The sequence below is a fragment of the Triturus cristatus genome, chromosome 1_1 (genome assembly GCF_964204655.1).
Source record: "Triturus cristatus chromosome 1_1, aTriCri1.1, whole genome shotgun sequence".
Lineage (NCBI taxonomy): Eukaryota > Metazoa > Chordata > Amphibia > Caudata > Salamandridae > Triturus > Triturus cristatus.
Genome location: NC_140579.1, coordinates 853,298,949 through 853,320,397, shown reverse-complemented (window position 1 = coordinate 853,320,397; position 21,449 = coordinate 853,298,949). Strand labels below are relative to the sequence as shown.

Sequence of the window (21,449 nt, the reverse complement as noted above, 5' to 3'; positions counted from 1 at the left end):
CCTTGCCGCCATGGAAAGGCATGCGGATTGTGCTTTCAGGGGCCTGTTGCGGGCCCCCAGGGTATTGGGGGGTGGGGGGTGCACATGAGGGGTACCTATGGTACCCCCCTACATTGTCATGGACAAGGTGGCAGGTACCGCGTGGGCCTGTCATCTTGTGCATGACAATGCACACAGTGCATCCCCAGCATTGTGGCGGGCGGAGCTGTGAGCACACAATGCTGAGAATGGAGGATGCCACGGTGGCGGTGGCATCCTAATTGGCGGTGCGGGACCGCCGCACCACTGGCGGGTGGTCCCAGCACCGCTCAGACTAAAGTCCGCCCGCCATCCTAATCGGCCCCTTAGTGTTCATCTCCTTTCCCATCCAGACAGGAAACATGATACACATCTACAGAGATACACCCTGGTTCTGGCTGGTTGGGGATGAAGAGGCCAAAGTTTGGTCTAGCTGGGTCTTCCTGCCAGTGCCGCAGTGTTGGACAAATACTAATGCTATGGGTCCTAGAAGTGTTACCTGTGTAAACGTGGGAAGGAACTCTGGCCGCACCAGCTCAGACAATGCAAAACGGGTAGCTGTTTCCTCAAAAGCTGATCCTAAGTGCAAAGGCAGAGGGAAATTGTGCCCTTGCTTGGGAGATGAAGATATCCACCGCCCGGTGTTAAGACGAGTTGGCCTGAGAGAAAAGACAGATCAACATCAGCTGACAGACCCGTGAGGTGGATTCCTTGAAAAGGGAGCATGCCCATGATCCTTGAGGGTCTGCAGCTCAGCTGACCTGGACCACAAATGTAAGCCCACAAATATCATATGCATCAGCAGAACACTGAGGATGGGCTGTAAGCAATATACAGCTGTGGCTGTTGGTGAGCCTGCACTACCTTACCTTGTACACAGTACCTGGGACAGTGACCCTGTAATAAACCGCTTGACCTACTGGACACTGCAGAGTCAAGGGCACAAATAGAGTAACTTAACAATCAAATTAGTGTGCAGTAGTTCCAGAGACCCTGGGGCACTACTGGTGGAAATCAGCAACTTACGAGAAATCTACCTAGTAACCATGGACTGCTCCAAGATGGGATAGAAAAATACCCCCACTCAGTGTCCCAAAGCTGGAGTTGCAAACTAAGCACCACTGGGCAGTGAAAGAGATGATAAGTAATATCTTGAGAGACTGAACTAAGTGGTGCATTTAAATTACTTGATGTTCTCTCATGATATTCTATCTATTCTGTTCTCTCACGATATTCTATCCGGAGAAAAAGGGCAGGTATGGATTGGGCATTGTAGTCAAAATCTACATATTGGCCAAAAAACAAACTGTGATGCCCCAAACAACTAGATGATCTTGGCATTAAATAATGCAATTCTATTTTTTTAATTTATCTTCAAAGCGTATACTTTACAGTCATCTGGTAAGGGGTAAAGGCTGCAATACGGGATTTAAATATTTCAAAAGCTAGTTCAGGTACCTTTGTTTAAAGTTTTTCACCAGAAAAAAAACAGAAAACACAAATGCAAACTTTAAAAGCTATTTATTTAGAACTTTCCATTAATGTGACCCCCTGTGTATTTTAGAAGGCCATAAATAATCGATCAAAATAAGCAAATGATAAAAATTAGGTATGTAGCCCTGGACATAAATAACGGGATGTGCCATATATTTCATTTTGCACCCAGTATAGATACTTAGCCTTTGCAGAAACTCTCCCCGTTGTGGATACTGAGGAACAGTAAGGTGAAGTTGTTTGTCTCAGATCACAAAATATGCTGGATTACAGAATACAGTCAAATGTTGGAGTCAGGCTTAAAACTGATGCTTCTCGATTCCTCAATTTAGCCACTAGGCAGGTCACTGAAACTTGCCACACAGAAATGCATTGCCAAAATCATCTTCAATTCGAACTCTTGTCTTACCAACATACACCCCCTTAAAAAAGATGTGGGAACGCCTTCTACTTGCCCAGAAATGTGCCACCAAAGTAGATTATACTGGAAGGTGCTGGGGGCAGATTCCACAAGCTATGAAAAAAGTCCAGTGATCTTGGTTGGTGATAAAGATAAATATCAGTCATCAAAAGAAGGCAACATATATCTGTCATCGGCTGGTGAAGATACAGTATGCCAGTTAATGGGAGACGTCCCTCTTTCTTTCAACATATACAGGTCCTATGGTTTTTCTAAGCAAGGGGATTAAATACACCTGAAGGGAAACCATGGATATAATATCACGATAACCATGCGGTTAATGAATACACAGGTGTTCTATGGCTGTCAAGAATGACAGGAGCTCGCCAAGGGGGAATTCGGAAGAATTAGCGTTAGTTCGGTACATCTGCAATCACAGTAGGGATTAAGCATGATATACGAAGGTCTCTGCTTTCCTTTTAGAGGCACTAGTCTGTCAGTAACACCCTCTCCCTCCCCCATTTTCCACACTGACTAGTCTCCCTTAGATGCTGAGGTCAAGGCTGTGGTCGCATCTGAGTACATGGACCTGTGTTTCTCCAGAGAAGATAGGCTTTCAGTCTTACCCGAAGAGATGGGCTTGTGATCTCCAAAGAGGATATACGCTTATGGTCTCACCTGATCAAATCAGTTTGTGGTCTTACATAAGGAAATGCTCTGATGGACTCACCTGAGGAGATGAAGTTGCAGTTTACCCAAACCCAAAGGACATGGGCTGAACCTAAAGATGTACGCTTGCAGTCTCACCTGAGGAGATGGGTGTGCAGAATTTATCGGAGTTCCTCCTCCGGATGGGTCCCATGTTGTGCACGGTGGAAGAGCTGATGACAGAAGGACCCTGCCTAAGGGGAGTGATTGGTGCTGTGGCTGAGGTAGGAGGGTGAGGTAAGCCATCAGGGTAGGTATCAGAGCAGCTTTTTGTAAGTGTTGCGCTGGATACGAGGTTCCGCTGCAAGGAACAGAAAAAAAGCAAAGATAATAAATAAATGTATTAACGATCAGCCAGATCTGAAAAAGTAATGGCAGCTAGGGCACTCAGTCACTGCACTACTTAAAGTAATCACCCGTACAGAATTGGATGAGAATAGCCCACCTCAAATTAGAAGCTACAAGACGGTCAGCAAGATCTATTTGTAAAACCAGCGAATCGGGGTAAAAGAGCATTTCCTACAAACCTTGAGACACAGCCATACACTGCAATGGGAGAGACTCCACCCAACATACCAGGCATAAGAGGCTCCACCCTACATACCAGGGGCATAGACACCAACCTACAGACCAGAGAGGAAACCCTTACTAAACAATTTGTAGAACTAAACCACAACTTATAGACCAGGGGGATAAACCCTCACCATACAAAGCAAAGAAGAACCTGCATGAAACTCATAAGGGGAAGACAGACACCCTACAGATAAAGGAAAATACCTACCCTAAAAACTCACTTTTGAATACAGAGACTAACCACTGGAGTCTGGAGAGGATGTCCAGGATTAAAAAGCATGCACCTACTCTAGCTCTGATGAAAACCAATTAATCTGTTACCGAATGCACCAATGTGTCAGCAGTAAAGAGGAGGTGAACACCCAATAGCAGAAAAAGAGAATCACATCTGTATATCTGTATAGGGATTAGGCTGTCAGGACAAATCAATACATCTATTAACTATCACAGGAGCCAACCTGAGCAGCAAGGAAAGCTTGCAAAAGTAATCACCCACTTCCAGGATAAACGACAATTAGCACTTCACAGGACCAACTAAGAAAAGTGTTGTCTCCAGACAGGGATGAAGAGTGGCTCACAAAATTACAAATGCCTCCTCCCCCAACAGGGGTAGGGTGGAAACAGTTCTCATTGTTTTAAAGGCTCCTAAAGACCATGGCCTAAACAAAGGTTCAGAAATTATGAGATAAACTTTCTTTCAATTAAGGGCAGATCAACAGTGCAGATACAATGAGAAGACAATCCACTCTGTTTAGTAAATTTAAAAACATGTGTAAGGTAATTAAAACAAGCATTTACAATGCAACGGTCTCGGCATTGTTAAAGTTAGAGCTATTGGCATTGCTCGTGACAATGCCGTTTCTTTAAATGTTTTAAAAAGAAAAACATAAACAAAAATAATGTCATGAGCAATGCCAATAGCTCTAACTTTACCAATGCCGAGACCATTGCATTGTAAATGCTTGTTGTCTATCTGACTGAGTCGCTAATGGGGTCGCTTTTATGTTATTGCCTGTGCCGGTTTTCTGCCCCAATCCAACCCTGCTTTCTAGCGCCTGGAAACAGAGAGCTGCGCTCAGCCACCTGCCATCTCGCGTCAGTCGCATGGGAATGTGCTGCCAAGAGTCTGACTCTAAGCGCCTTCTCTGCGCGTCAGCTCCCCGCTGCTTTCTCCGGCGCGGCAGTCTGTCAGGGTAACCAGGTTTGTGGCTTCGCCCTCTCCATTATTTCATGCAGCGTTTGGTTTTACTCTATTTTAAGTTCTTTCTGCGTTGCCGTTTCCTATTCATGTTTTCAAATAAGTACATTCTACTCGCCTTTGCGGCCAGGCTTCTGAGGGAAAATGTGATGTCAGTCTAGAGTCTAGACTAAAGACAGACTCCCGCTCAAACGGTGGCATGAGGGCAGATCGGGCACTGCGAGCTGGGGACGAGGCCACACGGGACTTGTGTTAAACAGCGCTTGCAGCTTCATCCGTGAAGCGCTATAAAGAACAGGCACAGCTTGGGATGGGCGTCAGTGTCCCAGGGAGGATGAAGCGCCGTGCCAGCCCTGCTGGACGCAGCAACCGAGGTCGGAATATTAATGAAATACCCCTGCCACAGGTGCATGGATATACTGAGCTGCTTCGCTGGCTGGATTGCATGGAGGGTCGCACAACCTGGGCTGTGGGGCAGACAGGCTGCCTGCCCTTCACACGCCTCTGCCTGCGGGGTCGGTGGCTAAGACTTCAGTGACTAGATAAAAGGCACAAGCACTGCCGGTCTGGGGCCGTGTTTCTCTTCCCTCCCCGAGCCAACTTTCCACTCTCACCGTGCTGACGTCACGGTCCTAGACTACAGTCCGTATCTAGACCCCGTCACCCCGCCGGGTGTTAACCGGCCGGATATCACCCCTGCACGGCATGCGGCGGCTCTCCACCAGTCCCGGGGTGTGGTCTGCTCCAACCCTCAGTGTAAACATCACCTGCTGCAGGTGGATCGTTGGCAATTACGGAAGGGGCGTGCCCACCGAGCGTGAAGTCAGTAGTGAAGACGCAGGCGTTTCAAGGACGACCCCCCACCTTTTGTGTCCCTCTCTCATAGAAAGCGAGGGTTTACACTCCTCGGGCTGTGCAGGTTACATTCAGTAGCCTGGCTGTGACGTCATAAATGGAGAATACCTTGTTACAGTGGCTGTTTGTGATGCAATGGGCTTAGGACGCTACCTTCTAATGAATGATGGCATAGGCTTAGAACGCTACGTTCCAATGACTCGTGATGTCATAGCTCACAACGCTACATTACACTGGCTTTTAGATGTCAGGTAGGCTTACACCGTACCGCCCACTGGCTGTGATGTCATAGGCTTAAAATGCTCCATTCCAACGGCTGTTTGTGATTTGATGAGTTTAGAACGAATCATTCCACTGGTGGTTTGTGATGTCATAAGCTTAGAACGCTTCATTGTAATTGTTTGTGATGTCATGAGGTTAGACCGGTTCATTCAATCGACGGCTTGTGATGTCATACGCTTGGAACGCTTCATTATAATGGCTGTTTGTGATGTCATAAGCTTAGAACGCTTCATTGTAATGGTTGTTTGTGATGTCATAAGCTTGGTACGCTTCCTTGTAATGGCTGTTTGTGATGTCATGAGATGAACAGGTTTCATTCCAAACGGTGCTTGTGATGTCAGGAGCTTAGACCGCTTCATTCCCTCGCCAGTTTGTGACATCATAAGCTTCGAAGGATGCGCTCCTGCTGTATGCACTTCTGACAAGTAGGCGTTCGATCACCCTCATCATTCTCCAAAGCCAGGCTTAGCCCACCACTGGCACGAGTCTGCACCGGCCCCCTTCCTTCCTCCAGTGGGGAGGAGGCGGGATGCCCGCGCTCTCGCCGGATGGTTAAGCAGCTGAGCTGACTCAAACAGGTTGGCCACAGCACGAGTCCCGGCCTCCCTGCGTCACCAACAAGCCGAGGGCACCGGAAGACACCACCGCAGCGTCCTTTTTGGATTCGGGGGTGTGTTTTGCTGTTGTCTCCTCCTTGAGACTTCTCGCAAAAAACACGCCCCCCGATCCGAAAAGGACGGGGCCTAATCGGAGTGACTGACCTCTTCTCCAGTGGCTGGCCAGCATTTACGAGGCCAGCCAATGGAGAACAGGGGAGAAGAGGGGCGGGTTAAAGACCCTCTTCTCCAAGTCATAAAATCTCCGACTTCCGGTTCTGCCTTTCGGCAGACCGGTAGTCCTCGACCTAAAAACGACCTTCCCAAGAGGTCAACATCCAAGATCTAGTAAACCAAAGGATAAAGGACAAAAGACTCCAATCTTAAGAATAAAAGAGCTTTATTCACTCCACAGGAGCACTGAATGCAAAACCATTTCCGACATCAGTGCCGGGACACTCCTGGGAGTAGCCGCACGCTTTATAAGTGCCATATAACATAACATAACATAACATCAGACAATTTGGACCATCCAAGGGAATTTTCACCTCTTCAATGCCAAGGGGGTTTTCTGCCTGGTCTTGTAGGAAATTAAATTAGTTAAGAGTGACTTTGCAAGGTATGGATAGAGAGACGGAATACTTACAGGTTGGCTGAAGGGCTTTGGTTCTGAGGGCCTCATGTGCAGGTGTGCCATCATTGCTTGAAGACGCTCGCTCTCCTTCGTAAGCTATTAGTCGTCCAGAAGCCAAAAGAGAGAAGCAGACGCCTGCAGATTATTCTTTTTGTTATTACAATACATTTCAAACAAGCATTCATGAAATTACACTAACCAGTAAGGGGACAACCACAACCTGAGTAGAGCCGAAGCATGGAGTGGGAAGGGCTTGTTTTAACCTATATCACACTGTACAGAGTGAGCCTAGGGGAGATGTATACTTTGTCTCCAGATACTGCAGGTCTCACATATTTCAAGTGAGTCACAGCGCCTAGAGAAGTCTAACTTTTTGAATGTGAACCTCAAACCTTGGAGCAGTCAAAAATGTGTTAGTCTTGCAAAGAGAAAAATCTCACTCTCTGAGAACCAGTTTCCCCCATTGAAACATAGTCTCTCTTTTCTAACAATAATTTGCATTATTTTTTCCATTTTATAAACAGAATCAGAATTTGTAAAACAAAATTTAAAGTTTACCTGTGAAGATCCCATCCTCCACGGATTATAAAAACAATCAAATTCTCTATCATAAACGGAACTATCCTGTGAGGGAAAACAATAAAACGCTTCAGTGAACCTTATTCTCTAGCTCAAGTTTGCACCCACTTGATGCCCCAACAATCTACTGAGGAGATTAGGCAAGGTTGAAGTATTGCAACCACTAGCCAATGTAATACCTCAAACTCTCTAGGGCATTCCCTGCCAGTGTAAATCACCTACCAGCAGCCAAGTGCCAGATGATATTAGTGCACCATACTTCCGCTGTTGGGGTCAGAGATGTGGTTTTAAATCCCTAACGGTCAGAATGGTTTATCCTTTAAGTCTAGTCTAAATCACTTGCTGCAAGCCTCATTCCTAGAGTACAATCTCACCCTAGACCAATCTCAATGGCATCTATAACTTTCAAGGAGCCTTCCTATTTGAGACTCTGTGGTTGTCAGTTAAAATGATACTCTTTCTCCAAATCTATTGAATCCAATTCCTGTAGACACTAAAACCTCAATATTTCTAATAACTATAACTTGTCTTTGTTTTTTGCCATTCACATGGGTGTTAAGGCGTTGACTGATCAGGGTTGAGCTTTCTATCGCTGGTGCCTTTATAACTGTTGTGGGTTTAGAGTGCATCCTAAATCCCCCTAACAAGTGCCGCAGATTCCTACACTGTAACTCCACCCTAAGGGGTTAGTAATGTTGGCGGTACAGAGTTTCTGGCGACTACAGGTGTGGCTCTGAGGTTCCGTAGAGAAATGCAGAATTACAGAATCTGTGATTCCCGGTCTATCTCCACTAGTAATTTCTCCTTCTCCCCCAGAGTTTCACCTACAGATTTCATCTGCTTTGAACAGCCGGTGCCTCCAAGTGAAACTTGTAATTTCATTATAGCTTGGTAACTCCTATCCCTATTTGAATTAAAATTACACCCAACAGCACTCATAATTGAAGCTTAAATCTGGATTTTGGTTTTCACCCATACCGGCCTACATGTTGGTGGTCTTCACATACTGAGGGGAGTTTAATATGTGTCACTACACGCCCCCACACTGACAAGGGACAAAGAAGATGCCTGCCCTTCTTGGTCCAACGAGGTTCATGGCTTCCTTTGTCACACACCTTGTGGGGCCAAAGAGGGCATTCTGAGACCAAAGACAACAATCACCTCGTGGGCCCATGGGGTATACCTCACCTCCAGGACGTAAGTTAGACCCAGCACTTTCTAAGAACAAGAAACTCAAAACACAGTTCTTCAAGAAGAACCCCATGGGCTACCAATAAGGAACTTCCCTGCTCCCCAGCTTCAGGTACAAACATGCCACTTCTCTCTCCACAACTCGGTTCAGAATCTTGGATCTTTCCCAAGATACTTTTGTTCCCCATCTAGGTGTGTTTTAACAAATAACAATACAATACCAAAAAGAGGAACCCCCCCCCCCCCCTTCGGGCAAGGAGGACCCACATCTACCAGGAATGTGAACTATTATTAAAGCATTTGCCTATTAGGGTCTAGCGCCTCGGCAAAACCTCCTCTTTTGCATTCAGGGCATACATTTATCTTCCTGTATTCTTTCAAATATGTAATCTACTACTTCGCAAAAGAACTGTTAATGGCATACAAATGTGAATAATGTAATATTATCTCCCTGCACCTCCGATTGGAAAACAGGGACTTGAATCCAAGAGACTGTACTCAGGATGAGGCCTGCTCACTGGAGGCTTCCTGTGTTCAACTAAGCATTAATGCACATATTCAACACTGTCCAGAAAATCACCTTTGACCTGTTCCTCTGGAACTAGCATCATAAACTCTTCTATATAAGCCAGTCCCAAATGTCCATATCTGCACAACAAACCTGTTAACTTAGCAATGCAGTGTGTCACTGTGCACCAGATTCGACTTTCATGCCAAATGCATTGTGGCTTTTACTCACACTACATCAGCAGGGTTCCTGAAGCAGTTAACGAACTGATATTTCTGTCAGTTATGACTAATAACAAAACGAATTCAGCATGTTTCGTAATGTAGACTGGGTGGTGCCAAATGATACTTTCTTTCTATCCTCCATATGACTTATCGCACAGTAGTTGTTCTGGGAAAACGGAATCTGCCTATCCCTTTTTTTCAGCATGGATAAATACCAGTTTCTCTTTAGTAAAAAATAAAAAAAGTCAGGATTTCTACCAGGAAGCTTCTCCTTACATAAATTCATCCCCATGGCTCTATGACATCTTTTGTGTTTTTTTTTTAAACAAACTTTATTGGTATTTTTTCTTTACTGTCATTTCTGATTACATACTTTAATCATTTTAAACGTTGTGTCTATACAATAACAACATTCTATGACATGCAAGGCCTGTTACATGCATGAATATAGCATCAATACTCATATTTCAGAAGAATGCTGCAGTCATTAACTAAAGCGGATCTAGATTCTCCTTCGGTATATTGCACAGGACTCAGTTAAGAATAAGTGTACTAAATCAAAACCTTCTAGTCCACCATCCACCCTACTAATACCCACCCTCCTCCCGTATCTGGTTCTGGCCATACATTACATTAACTTAATCAAACAGCTCTATGCAGCGCAATTACTCTGTGTACATTTCGTGATCGTACAGCTCCATCTGTAACCACCGTGAGTTACTGTACTTGGTGTCTTATTATCACAGGTGTTATTGGGTATGACATCTTCTGTGTTAAAGTGTTGTAAGTGTTCTCCTTATATGAAGGTGTTTTAAATTTAAACGAAAAATTCCAAAATTGGAGAATCTGTTTATAGTCTTCTGAGTCCTCTTCGAAACTATCCTTTAGATGATGATCATTCTATTCTGTGCAGAGAGGGATTTATTCTGTTGTGACTGAGAGTATATTATACATGGTTACCTAGTCGAGATACTGTGTAAAAATGATAGTTTATGCAATACCTAGAGCTAGATTCCTTTCTACGCGCCTTCCTTGCTAGTTTCTTAAATCTTGGGCTATTGTTAATGCTTCATTGATTGAGCATTACATTTGCTTTCCCTGAAATTCTTGGCGTTCCACACTTTTCAGCATTGATTGGATGCAATTGCTTTTTAGCCCCAACGCCTCTCTCTATGTGGTTGATGCAGAACTTTCCGATCTGATGATCTTCTTGTTTAAATCAAGACTGATGTATTGATGTACGTGTGTGCTCCAAAGTCTTCACACTCACGACTAAGAATATTTTTTGGGGTCTAAAGCAGCCAAATATGGCATTGTGATCAGTCTTTGAATCTTTTCCATCTTTCACAGGTTTTCCCCACACTTTTTTGCCATCCTTGCATTTGTTGTGAGACATTAAAAACATCATAGAGCTGAAACCCCTTCTTCACGTGGTAGGAACTTAGACTAGTGAAAAATTGGGCCCATATAGAGCAGCAATGTAGGAAGTTCTAGGTCTGCATGGAGTCAGGAAACAACAATGGTTAACTATGTTAATCAATGTCTGGCTGTCTCCAGAACGGATGTACTAACAAGCATTAAAAATGCAATAGGTCTCGCATTTACAAGAGTTTGAGCTATTAACATTGCAAATGGCAGACGGTGGGTTATGGCCTTCACAGATGCCTGCCAGAAGCTTTTTAAATGTTAGCTGTATCTGGGTCCGTGTGCACTCATCATAGGGCCTAAACACCACAGGAGTGTGGGATTCCACATCAGTACTCTTCCATCATTTTCACAGCAGATTCCTCATAATCCTCTAGTGACTCTATGAACCTCCCCATGTTAGACAACAAGTCACGATATAGCTGCATGCCCATTGTGCTGTCACCAAGGCATATTTGTTCACGTGACTGTGTGAATGTGTTTTAAATCACGCAGAGTTCGAATAATTGACTGCCCATTCACACCCAACTTTGTGCTCCATAATTTCACAGTACAATGCCCCCCAGCAGGAACTCGGGAAGCCCCCAACCACTGCCCTCTCACACGGGACTTAAGTCAGATTCAAACAGCACCTTGAAGGTGAGGCCATGAGCAGACCTATGGAGTTATAACATCCAGAGATACATTTCATCAGCTCCCCAACTCAGCGGGCTACTTCACGTGACATGTCTGTGTCATAAAGAATATTGACATAGATACAAGTAGACATGGCATCCATGAGCATGTTGCTGAACCAGGGATAATAGGAATAAATGCACAAAACGCACCGAGATGGGGCACAAACCCCCAATGTCTAGATGTGCTTCTTAAAGAAGGAAAGGTTCGCCTTCTCCCCCCCCCCAGGACTGCATCAACTTCCCAGTTTGTTCTTCCTATCACCCGCCCCCGAGGGACCTCTGCATAACTCGAAGACATTGCTCCCTGTATAGCGCCTCCTCATCCTTCCCCAGACAGTGCTTAACCCCTAGTCACCCGGGGCCTAAACGCTGCACTCCCCAGCCGTGGGTGTAGCGCCCACCAGTGCCTGGCACTGCAAACCCCCATACTCCTCCACTTCCAGATGTGGCAGGAATGCAGAGGGATTCACCGGAAGTCCACCCCACCCCTTCCACCTGAGGCCGAAGAGAAATGAGGATAGCGGGAGGGGAGAAACCCAGATGTAATTAGCCTCCAGGTGCTGTACATCTTGTCTGTGTCCATGGCAGCTCCCTTCAACATGTAATGAGACCCGACGCTGCCTCTCCCCAGTGCCCCCTGCCCCCACCCCTCCCCCCGGCGTGCCTTTGTCCCCCTCCAACCCCAATCAATGTGCGTCAGTCTGTCCCAGGACCACCTGCTGCGCCACACCCGGACAAAGTCCGCCTCCCCGGACATCTAACAACCTGCCAGGACCACCGGCTGCCCGTCCACACCGAAAACCGCACCCCATCCCACCGGCCCAAAGTCGACAGTCCCGCCCACAAGGCCCGTCGCCCCACCCCTGGGGTCCCAATCCCGCCTATTATTGCCTGCTTAATAACATTCTGATCCTCCTTTCGCAACCTCCACAGTGAGCCTGCAGCCCTCTGCGAAACAGTCCCCCCTCCCAACCGCTACTCCTGCAATCAACCCCCCCCCCAGGCGCCATGCGACTTTCACACATCACCCACCCATCCAAACCAGCGCCGACACTCCGGCCGTCCCACATCAAATCCTCCGTACTGCCCCTTATCCTGCACAGCTAGCCACATGCCAGCAGGCCGAGCCCAGCCAGGCACGAACATCCATCCACTCTGAATGGTGCTCAAACCGCCGCCAAGCCTCCTCCCAGCCTTTGCGCATACCCGACGCGCCGAGGAACGCTCACCTCACCTTCACGCCCTATCCCGCACCCTCCAACGCAACACTCCGACCCCCAAAACCCACAACGCCCCCCCTCCTACCCTCAGCCGATCGCCCCGCTTCCTTCACCCAACCATCCCATTCCGCCCACACCCCAGAACAACACCTTTGTCACTCCGTCCGATGGCACCCTGACCCCTTCGGGTAAAGCCCGCATTATATAAAAACGCATAAAATAAACTCCCGTGTCGCCCTCCCTTCCCCTCAAACTCCGCCCGCTCCCACGGTTACCCCCCCCCCGAATTTTACTCCGTCCTTTAATTTCTTGCACCCATCACGAAAGTCTAGTCGACCACAACGCCAGTCACCGCGGGCATTCCAACACCGCATCAACCCTAGATCGGCAACCAAGCAGCCCACACCGACCTCCACAGACCCCAGCCACCTGGTGGCTCCATCACCAACACACCCATCCCCACAAATGTGCCTTGAGAAGGAAATCCACCCTCGGGCGGGGACCTCGCCAGACGAGCCACAATCGGTGAAAGGTGAGCTAGGCGAATACACCAATACTCAGAAATATCCTGCAACTATTCCCCTTAGCACTTTATTAATGCCCCATAACGTTCTTGCCGTTTATTACCATTTCAGTTGGTAATATTAACCCCGCCAGCTGCCCCACATATCTCTCCCACCCTCTTCCCTGGGCAACGGCACCTCATCCCTCCCAAGGCCCACTGCTCCCTGCCCCCCCTCACCTCACACTCTGTAGCAGCAGCACATGTGGTAAACTTTATGATTCACAACCTGGAATGTAGAATGCACAGGATGGCTCGAGAGCATATAAACACAAGCGCTCGCCATGACGTTTTCGTTTGGCTTTTTCTGCCGTGGCCTCGCCTGCCAAAAGGTTTCTTGTCTTTATGGGGCCATGTGTTTGGCCCCATAAAGATAAGAAACATTTGCGACCAACGCAAAGCAGGCGAGGTCGCAAAAATGGGACGGCTCGAAAAGCCAAGCGAAAACGTCACCGGCACCTCTTTCCCAATGGCTGGCCGCCGTTTACCATAAACGGTGACGCCGGCCAATGGGAAAGAGGGGCGGGGCTTAATGCCCCTTACTGAAAATACCCTGTCAACACTAAATCTCGCCAGCGAGACTGCGCATGCGCGCAGCCTTACGCTAGCGAAACCTAAAAAGGAAGCCAAAACTGCCTTCATTGAGTTGATACAGAGCACCTCAAAAATGGATAAATTGGCAAGTTTACCAGATTCATTTTTGCTAGTTAAGTGTACTCCCTCATTTGCATCTTTCATATTTGACTGAACCATAAGCTAAGACTTTATATACTAAATATGCTATTTTACATATAGCAACTTTTACTCAATCATGGGGAATGGCTTCCTTCCATTCTATGCATTGTCATCAAAGTAAAGACACTAATGAATCCAAAGACCATTTCTTTTATTTTTACCTCTTTTACCAAGGCCCCAGAAATAAACGGTTGATTCAAGCTTTGAAAAATCAAGGAATTTGATTATTTTAAGATCCTCTTATAATTTGCAAAGTAATGGTGATATTTATTGCAATTTTAAATGTCTGTATTCTTTGTGGCTTATTTGAGATAGATCTAACAGAGAGAGTTTACATATAATTGAGAAGCATTCTGAATACTGGTGGTTAAGTCACCTAGAATGGAACTTGGATTTGTGTGTCTCTACATCCATACATTTCCATTTGATCAGAGAAGACCTCTGTAAGATGCAACGCTTTTGACATCTTTGTTAAACATGTCGTCACCGTTATTTTAGGGATGGACTACAAAGACATTAAGTCACACAGTAACCGTTTTGCAGCTTGTAAGAGGCAGTTATTTGAACAGTTGGTGGATGTTTGTTACATTAGAATATGTGCAGTTTACAAGAAGATGTTGTATAATCGATGTTATAAATGTTCATTTTGAACTGGTAGCAGAATCTATTTTTTACTACTGTTTGATATTGTTGTTTTTATAGGAGTTTGATGTAAACCGGATTGACTGATTGGGGGTCAGGTTCCAGGGCACACAGGGGGTCCCATAGAGACTGGAAAGAGTTAACAAACCATAGGTGAGTGCACATCTCCCTGGGCCTCCTTGAAAATGGAAGTAGGGGTAAAATCAGTGGACTCTACTAAAGCGAGTACTGCTTCACCCTGCATCGATGAGGTCACAGACCATCCAGGACACTGTGATATGTCAATCAATCTCCCTGCTACGAGTAGGCTCCCCGAAGCATGGAAGGATTGGACAGTGTTCAGGGGGCTTTAAGAATGAGTGTTGCCTTCTTAGGGTCTCCCTGAGGACTGGCATACAGAAACTGTGCATGGCACTCTACTGAGGGGCGCACACCCCCAGAGACACCAAGGGACTGTGTCTCGCCACACCAGACATCATGGCGGCATAGCATGGCGCTGTCCGCGTGGGATGGCAGCACTGTCCTCCCTCTCATTAGGGCTGACAGATATGCCCCAGTGATGCCGGCTCGCAGGGCTCGGCACAGCAGGAGATCTGTGCTGAAAACTATATAATTGGTAACCTGGATGGCAGCTTCTCTCCACGCCTCACACTCAGACTCTCCGCCTCTCTCAGCCTTTTTTCTCTCACTTTCATTTCTTTAAGCTCCAGTAATTGCTTTTCAAACCTCAGTGCTTCAGAGCGTGTTTGGGAACAGGTTCTGATCACAGGCGGCCGAACCGCGGTCGCATTTCAACCAGTATGCACAAAATATAACTGGCTTTCAAGTTTGAGACCCCCTCTTCCTGCTGCAGAGTTTCACACCTCCTGTTCCGCCTGCTGGAGCCGTGCACCTCCTTCCCCTCCTGCCGAGACCCGCAAACCACCTCTATCCAGCTGAGACAGGCACACCTCCTCTCTCTCCTGCACAGACGGCACACCACCTCTCCCTCCGTCAGGGATCGCTCCATCTATCCCTCATGTGGAAAACGCAATGCTTCCCTATCTCATGGGACTGCACCTCTCCTTTTGCTCCTACAGGGGGCAACACAGATCTTCTCCCTCTTGCAGGTGGTCTTGCCTTCTTAGCTCTTTCCTGCCTGGCTTCATACCCTCCTGTTTCTCTTCACAAAGGACTGCACCCCTCCTCTTGCTCCTACAGGTGGTCTGGCCTTCTTACCTCTTTTCTGCCTGGTTTCATCCCCTTCTGTTTCTCTTCATAAAGTCTTATATCAGCAAGCTTCACCCTTCCTCTTCTCCCCTTCTTCCTATGTGTTCTCACATTACCTCTCCCTCCTTTTGACACCTTGCACCTTCTCTCCTTCTAGTAGGTGGCCTCAACCCTAGGGAAAGCGCCCATTCTATTATCCTGTAGTGGGCTCAATCAGGGCTTTAAGTGGGATGAAAAACTGTGGAGTCTCTCAAAGGGGTGTGGTCAATGTAATTAAGGGCGTGACTTAAAAACACGTATGCTAAAAATCTGTTTAGCACAGTGTGTCCCCCGACTTGTATTTTGCCCCTTCCTGTCATTGCGTCCAGATATATGATACAACAAGTCACATCATACCTACAAGTCAGGACTATTGGCTTTGTCAATGGTTTGTCAACGGACCTCCTGTGCCAGCGCAAAAAACAGAGCCTGATAGAGACCCGTTTCGAGGCCCCCTTTAAAAAACTGCCGGTGCTCAGAGCCGGTGAGACCCGGCCCACTTAAAGCCCTGAAGAACGTGCTCATTCTATCAGTCCAGTAGGGGGGCTCAACCCTGGGGAATGCACCCGTTCTATTAGCTTGTAGGGGGCCTCAACCCTGAGGAACGCGCCCATTCTATCAGCCTGTAGGGGGGCTCAACCCTGGGGAATGCACCCATTCCATCAGCCTGTAGGGGGGCTCAACCCTGAGGAATGTGCCCATTCAATCAGCCTGTAGGGGGGGCTCACCCCTGGGGAAGGCGCCCATTCTATCAGTCCTGTAGGGGGGCTGATCCCTGAGGAACGTGCCCATTCTATCAGCCTGTAGGGGGGCTCAACCCTGGGGTATGTGCCCATTCTATCAGTCCTGTAGGGGGCTCAACCCTGGGGAATGTGCCCATTCTATCAGCCTGTAGGGGGGCTCAACCCTTAGGAACGCGCCCTTTCTATCAGCCTGTGGGGGGGCACAATTCGTAGGAACCCGCCCTTTCTATTAGCCTGTATGGGGGCTCAACCTTGGGGAATGCGCTTATTCTATCAGTCCTGTAGGGGGGCTCATCCCTGGGAAGGCGTTCATATTATCAGCCTGTAAGGGGGGCTTAACCCTGGGGATAGCGCCCAATCCATCAGCCTGTAGGGGGGCTCAACCCTGAAGAATGCGCTCATATTATCAGCCTGTATGGGGGCTCAACCCTGGGAACGCGCCCATTCTATCAGTCCTGTAGGGGGGCTCACCCCTGGGGAAGGCGCCCATTCTATCAGCCTGTAGGGGGCTCAACCCTGAGGAACGCTCCCATGCTATCAGCCTGTAGGGGGCCTTAACCCTGGGGAACACATGCCCATTCTATCAGTCCTGTAGGGGGGCTCAACCCTGGAGAATGCGCCCATTCTATTAGCCTGTAGGGGGGATCAACATTGGGGAATGTGCCCATTCTATCAGTCCTGTAGGAGGCCTCAACCCTGGGGAACGCACCCATTTAATCAGACTGTAGGGGGGGGCTCACCCCATGGGCAGGGCACCAATTCGATCAGCCTGTAGGGGGGGCTCAACCCTAGGGAACATGCCCATTCTGTCAATCCTGTAGTGGGGGTGGCAACATTGGGGAACGCACCCATTCTATCAGCCTGTAGGGGGGCTCAACCCTGGGGTATGTGACCATTCTATCAGTCCTGTAGGGGGCTCAACCCTGGGGAATGTGCCCATTCTATCAGCCTGTAGGGGGCTCAACCCTGAGGAACGCGCCCTTTCTATCAGCCTGTAGGGGGGCACAACCCGTAGGAACGCGCCCTTTCTATCAGCCTGTATGGGGGCTCAACCTTGGGGAATGCGCCTATTCTATCAGTCCTGTAGGGGGGCTCATCCCTGGGAAGGCGTTCATATTATCAGCCTGTAAGGGGGGCTTAACCGTGGGGATAGCGCCCAATCCATCAGCCTGTAGGGGGGCTCAACCCTGAAGAATGCGCTCATTTTATCAGCCTGTATGGGGGCTCAACCCTGGGAACACGCCCACTCTATCAGTCCTGTAGGGGGGCTCACCCCTGGGGAAGGCGCCCATTCTATCAGCCTGTAGGGGGGCTCAACCCTGGGGAACATGCCCATTCTATCAGTCTGTAGGGGGGCTTAACCCTGGGGAACATGCCCATTCTATCAGTCCTGTAGGGGGGGCTCAACCCTGGAGAATGCGCCCATTCTAGTAGCCTGTAGGGGGGATCAACATTGGGGAATGTGCCCATTCTATCAGTCCTGTAGGGGGGCTTACCCCTGGGGAAGGCGTCCATTCTATCAGCCTGTAAGGGGGGCTCAACCCTTGGAACGTGTCCATTCTATCAGTCCTGTAGGCGGGCTCAAACCTGGATATAGCGCCCATTCCATCAGGCTGCAGGGGGGCTCAACCTTGAGGAACGCGCCCATTTTATCAGCCTGTAGGGGGGCTCAACCCTGGGAACGCGTCCATTCTATCAGTCCTGCAGGGGGGCTCACCCTGGGGAAGGCGCCCATTCTATCAGCATATAAGGGGGGGCTTAACCCTGAGGAACACGCCCATTCTATCAGCCTGTAGGGGGCTCAACCCTGGGGAACGTATCCATTCTATCTGTCCTGTAAGGAGACTCAACCCTGGGGAACGCACCCATTCTATTAGTCCTGTAGTGGGGAGCCAACATTGGGGAACGCACCCATTCTATCAGTCCTGCAGGAGGCCTCAACCCTGGGGAACGCACCCATTCAATCAGCCTGTAGGGAGGCTCACCCCAGGGGAAGGCACCAATTCGTTCAGCCTTTATGGGGGCTCAACCCTAGGGAACATGCCCATTCTATCAGTCCTGTAAGGGGGTGGCAACACTAGGGAATGCGCCTATTCTATCAGTCCTGTAGGGGGGCTCATCCCTGGGAAGGTGTTCATATTATCAGCCTGTAAGGGGGGCTTAACCCTGGGGATAGCGCCCAATCCATCAGCCTGTAGGGGGGCTCAACCCTGAAGAATGCGCTCATTTTATCAGCCTGTATGGGGGCTCAACCCTGGGAACGCGCCCATTCTATCAGTCCTGTAGGGGGGCTCATCCCTGGGAAGGTGTTCATATTATCAGCCTGTAAGGGGGGCTTAACCCTGGGGATAGCGCCCAATCCATCAGCCTGTAGGGGGGCTCAACCCTGAAGAATGCGCTCATTTTATCAGCCTGTAGGGGGGCTCAACCCTGAGAAACGCGCCCATGCTATCAGCCTGTAGGGGGCCTTAACCCTGGGGAACATGCCCATTCTATCAGTCCTGTAGGGGGGCTCAACCCTGGAGAATGCACCCATTCTATTAGCCTGTAGGGGGGATCAACATTGGGGAATGTGCCCATTCTATCAGTCATGTAGGAGGCCTCAACCCTGGGCAACGCACCCATTCAATCAACCTGTAGGGGGGGCTCACCCCATGGGAAGGGCACCAATTCGATCAGCCTGTAGGGGGGGCTCAACCCTAGGGAACATGCCCATTCTGTCAGTCCTGTAGCGGGGGTGGCAACATTGGGGAACGCACCCATTCTATCAGCCTGTAGGGGGGCTCAACCCTGGGGTATGTGACCATTCTATCAGTCTTGTAGGGGGCTCAACCCTGGGGAATGTGCCCATTCTATCAGCCTGTAGGGGGGCTCAACCCTGAGGAACGCGCCCTTTCTATCAGCCTGTAGGGGGGCACAACCCATAGGAACGCGCCCTTTGTATCAGCCTGTATGGGGGCTCAACCCTGGGAACGCGCCCATTCTATCAGTCCTGTAGGGGGGCTCATCCCTGGGAAGGTGTTCATATTATCAGCCTGTAAGGGGGGCTTAACCCGGGGGATAGCGCCCAATCCATCAGCCTGTAGGGGGGCTCAACCCTGAAGAATGCGCTCATTTTATCAGCCTGTAGGGGGGCTCAACCCTGAGAAACGCGCCCATGCTATCAGCCTGTAGGGGGCCTTAACCCTGGGGAACATGCCCATTCTATCAGTCCTGTAGGGGGGCTCAACCCTGGAGAATGCACCCATTCTATTAGCCTGTAGGGGGGATCAACATTGGGGAATGTGCCCATTCTATCAGTCATGTAGGAGGCCTCAACCCTGGGCAACGCACCCATTCAATCAACCTGTAGGGGGGGCTCACCCCATGGGAAGGGCACCAATTCGATCAGCCTGTAGGGGGGGCTCAACCCTAGGGAACATGCCCATTCTGTCAGTCCTGTAGCGGGGGTGGCAACATTGGGGAACGCACCCATTCTATCAGCCTGTAGGGGGGCTCAACCCTGGGGTATGTGACCATTCTATCAGTCTTGTAGGGGGCTCAACCCTGGGGAATGTGCCCATTCTATCAGCCTGTAGGGGGGCTCAACCCTGAGGAACGCGCCCTTTCTATCAGCCTGTAGGGGGGCACAACCCATAGGAACGCGCCCTTTGTATCAGCCTGTATGGGGGCTCAACCTTGGGGAATGCGCCTATTCTATCAGTCCTGTAGGGGGGCTCATCCCTGGGAAGGCGTTCATATTATCAGCCTGTAAGGGGGGCTTAACCCTGGGGATAGCGCCCAATCCATCAGCCTGTAGGGGGGCTCAACCCTGAAGAATGCGCTCATTTTATCAGCCTGTATGGGGGCTCAACCCCGGGAACGCGCCCATTCTATCAGCCCTGTAGGGGGGCTCACCCCTGGGGAAGGCGCCCATTCTATCAGCCTGTAGGGGGGCTCAACCCTGGGGAACGTGCCCATTCTATCAGTCTGTAGGGGGCCTTAACCCTGGGGAACATGCCCATTCTATCAGTCCTGTAGGGGGGCTCAACCCTGGAGAATGCGCCCATTCTATTAGCCTGTAGGGGGGATCAACATTGGGGAATGTGCCCATTCTATCAGTCCTGTAGGGGGGCTCACCCCTGGGGAAGGCGTCCATTCTATCAGCCTGTAAGGGGGGCGCAACCCTTGGAACGTGTCCATTCTATCAGTCCTGTAGGCGGGCTCAAACCTGGATATAGCGCCCATTCCATCAGGCTGCAGGGGGGCTCAACCCTGAGGAACGCGCCCATTTTATCAGCCTGTAGGGGGGCTCAACCCTGGGAACGCACCCATTCTATCAGTCCTGCAGGAGGCCTCAACCCTGGGGAACGCACCCATTCAATCAGCCTGTAGGGAGGCTCACCCCAGGGGAAGGCACCAATTCGTTCAGCCTTTATGGGGGCTCAACCCTAGGGAACATGCCCATTCTATCAGTCCTGTAAGGGGGTGGCAACACTAGGGAATGCGCCTATTCTATCAGTCCTGTAGGGGGGCTCATCCCTGGGAAGGTGTTCATATTATCAGCCTGTAAGGGGGGCTTAACCCTGGGGATAGCGCCCAATCCATCAGCCTGTAGGGGGGCTCAACCCTGAAGAATGCGCTCATTTTATCAGCCTGTATGGGGGCTCAACCCTGGGAACGCGCCCATTCTATCAGTCCTGTAGGGGGGCTCACCCCTGGGGAAGGCGCTCATTCTATCAGCCTGTAGGGGGGCTCAACCCTGAGAAACGCGCCCATGCTATCAGCCTGTAGGGGGCCTTAACCCTGGGGAACATGCCCATTCTATCAGTCCTGTAGGGGGGCTCAACCCTGGAGAATGCACCCATTCTATTAGCCTGTAGGGGGGATCAACATTGGGGAATGTGCCCATTCTATCAGTCATGTAGGAGGCCTCAACCCTGGGCAACGCACCCATT

General features: G+C 49.3%; 1 protein-coding gene across 9 annotated transcripts in view; it reads right to left on the bottom strand.

Annotated features, from left to right (window-relative positions):
- FOXP4 (forkhead box P4) overlaps window positions 1–21,449 on the bottom strand; it is a 973,797-nt gene that overhangs the window by 139,255 nt on the left and 813,093 nt on the right. For all 9 annotated transcript variants that reach the window (XM_085650498.1, XM_085650470.1, XM_085650461.1 and 6 more), the window contains 2 exons: window positions 6,771–6,854; window positions 2,720–2,921 (listed from right to left, as the gene is read on the bottom strand). In XM_085650498.1, coding sequence (XP_085506624.1) covers window positions 2,720–2,921; window positions 6,771–6,854 — 286 coding nt within the window. The remainder of the gene's footprint in view (window positions 1–2,719; window positions 2,922–6,770; window positions 6,855–21,449) is intronic.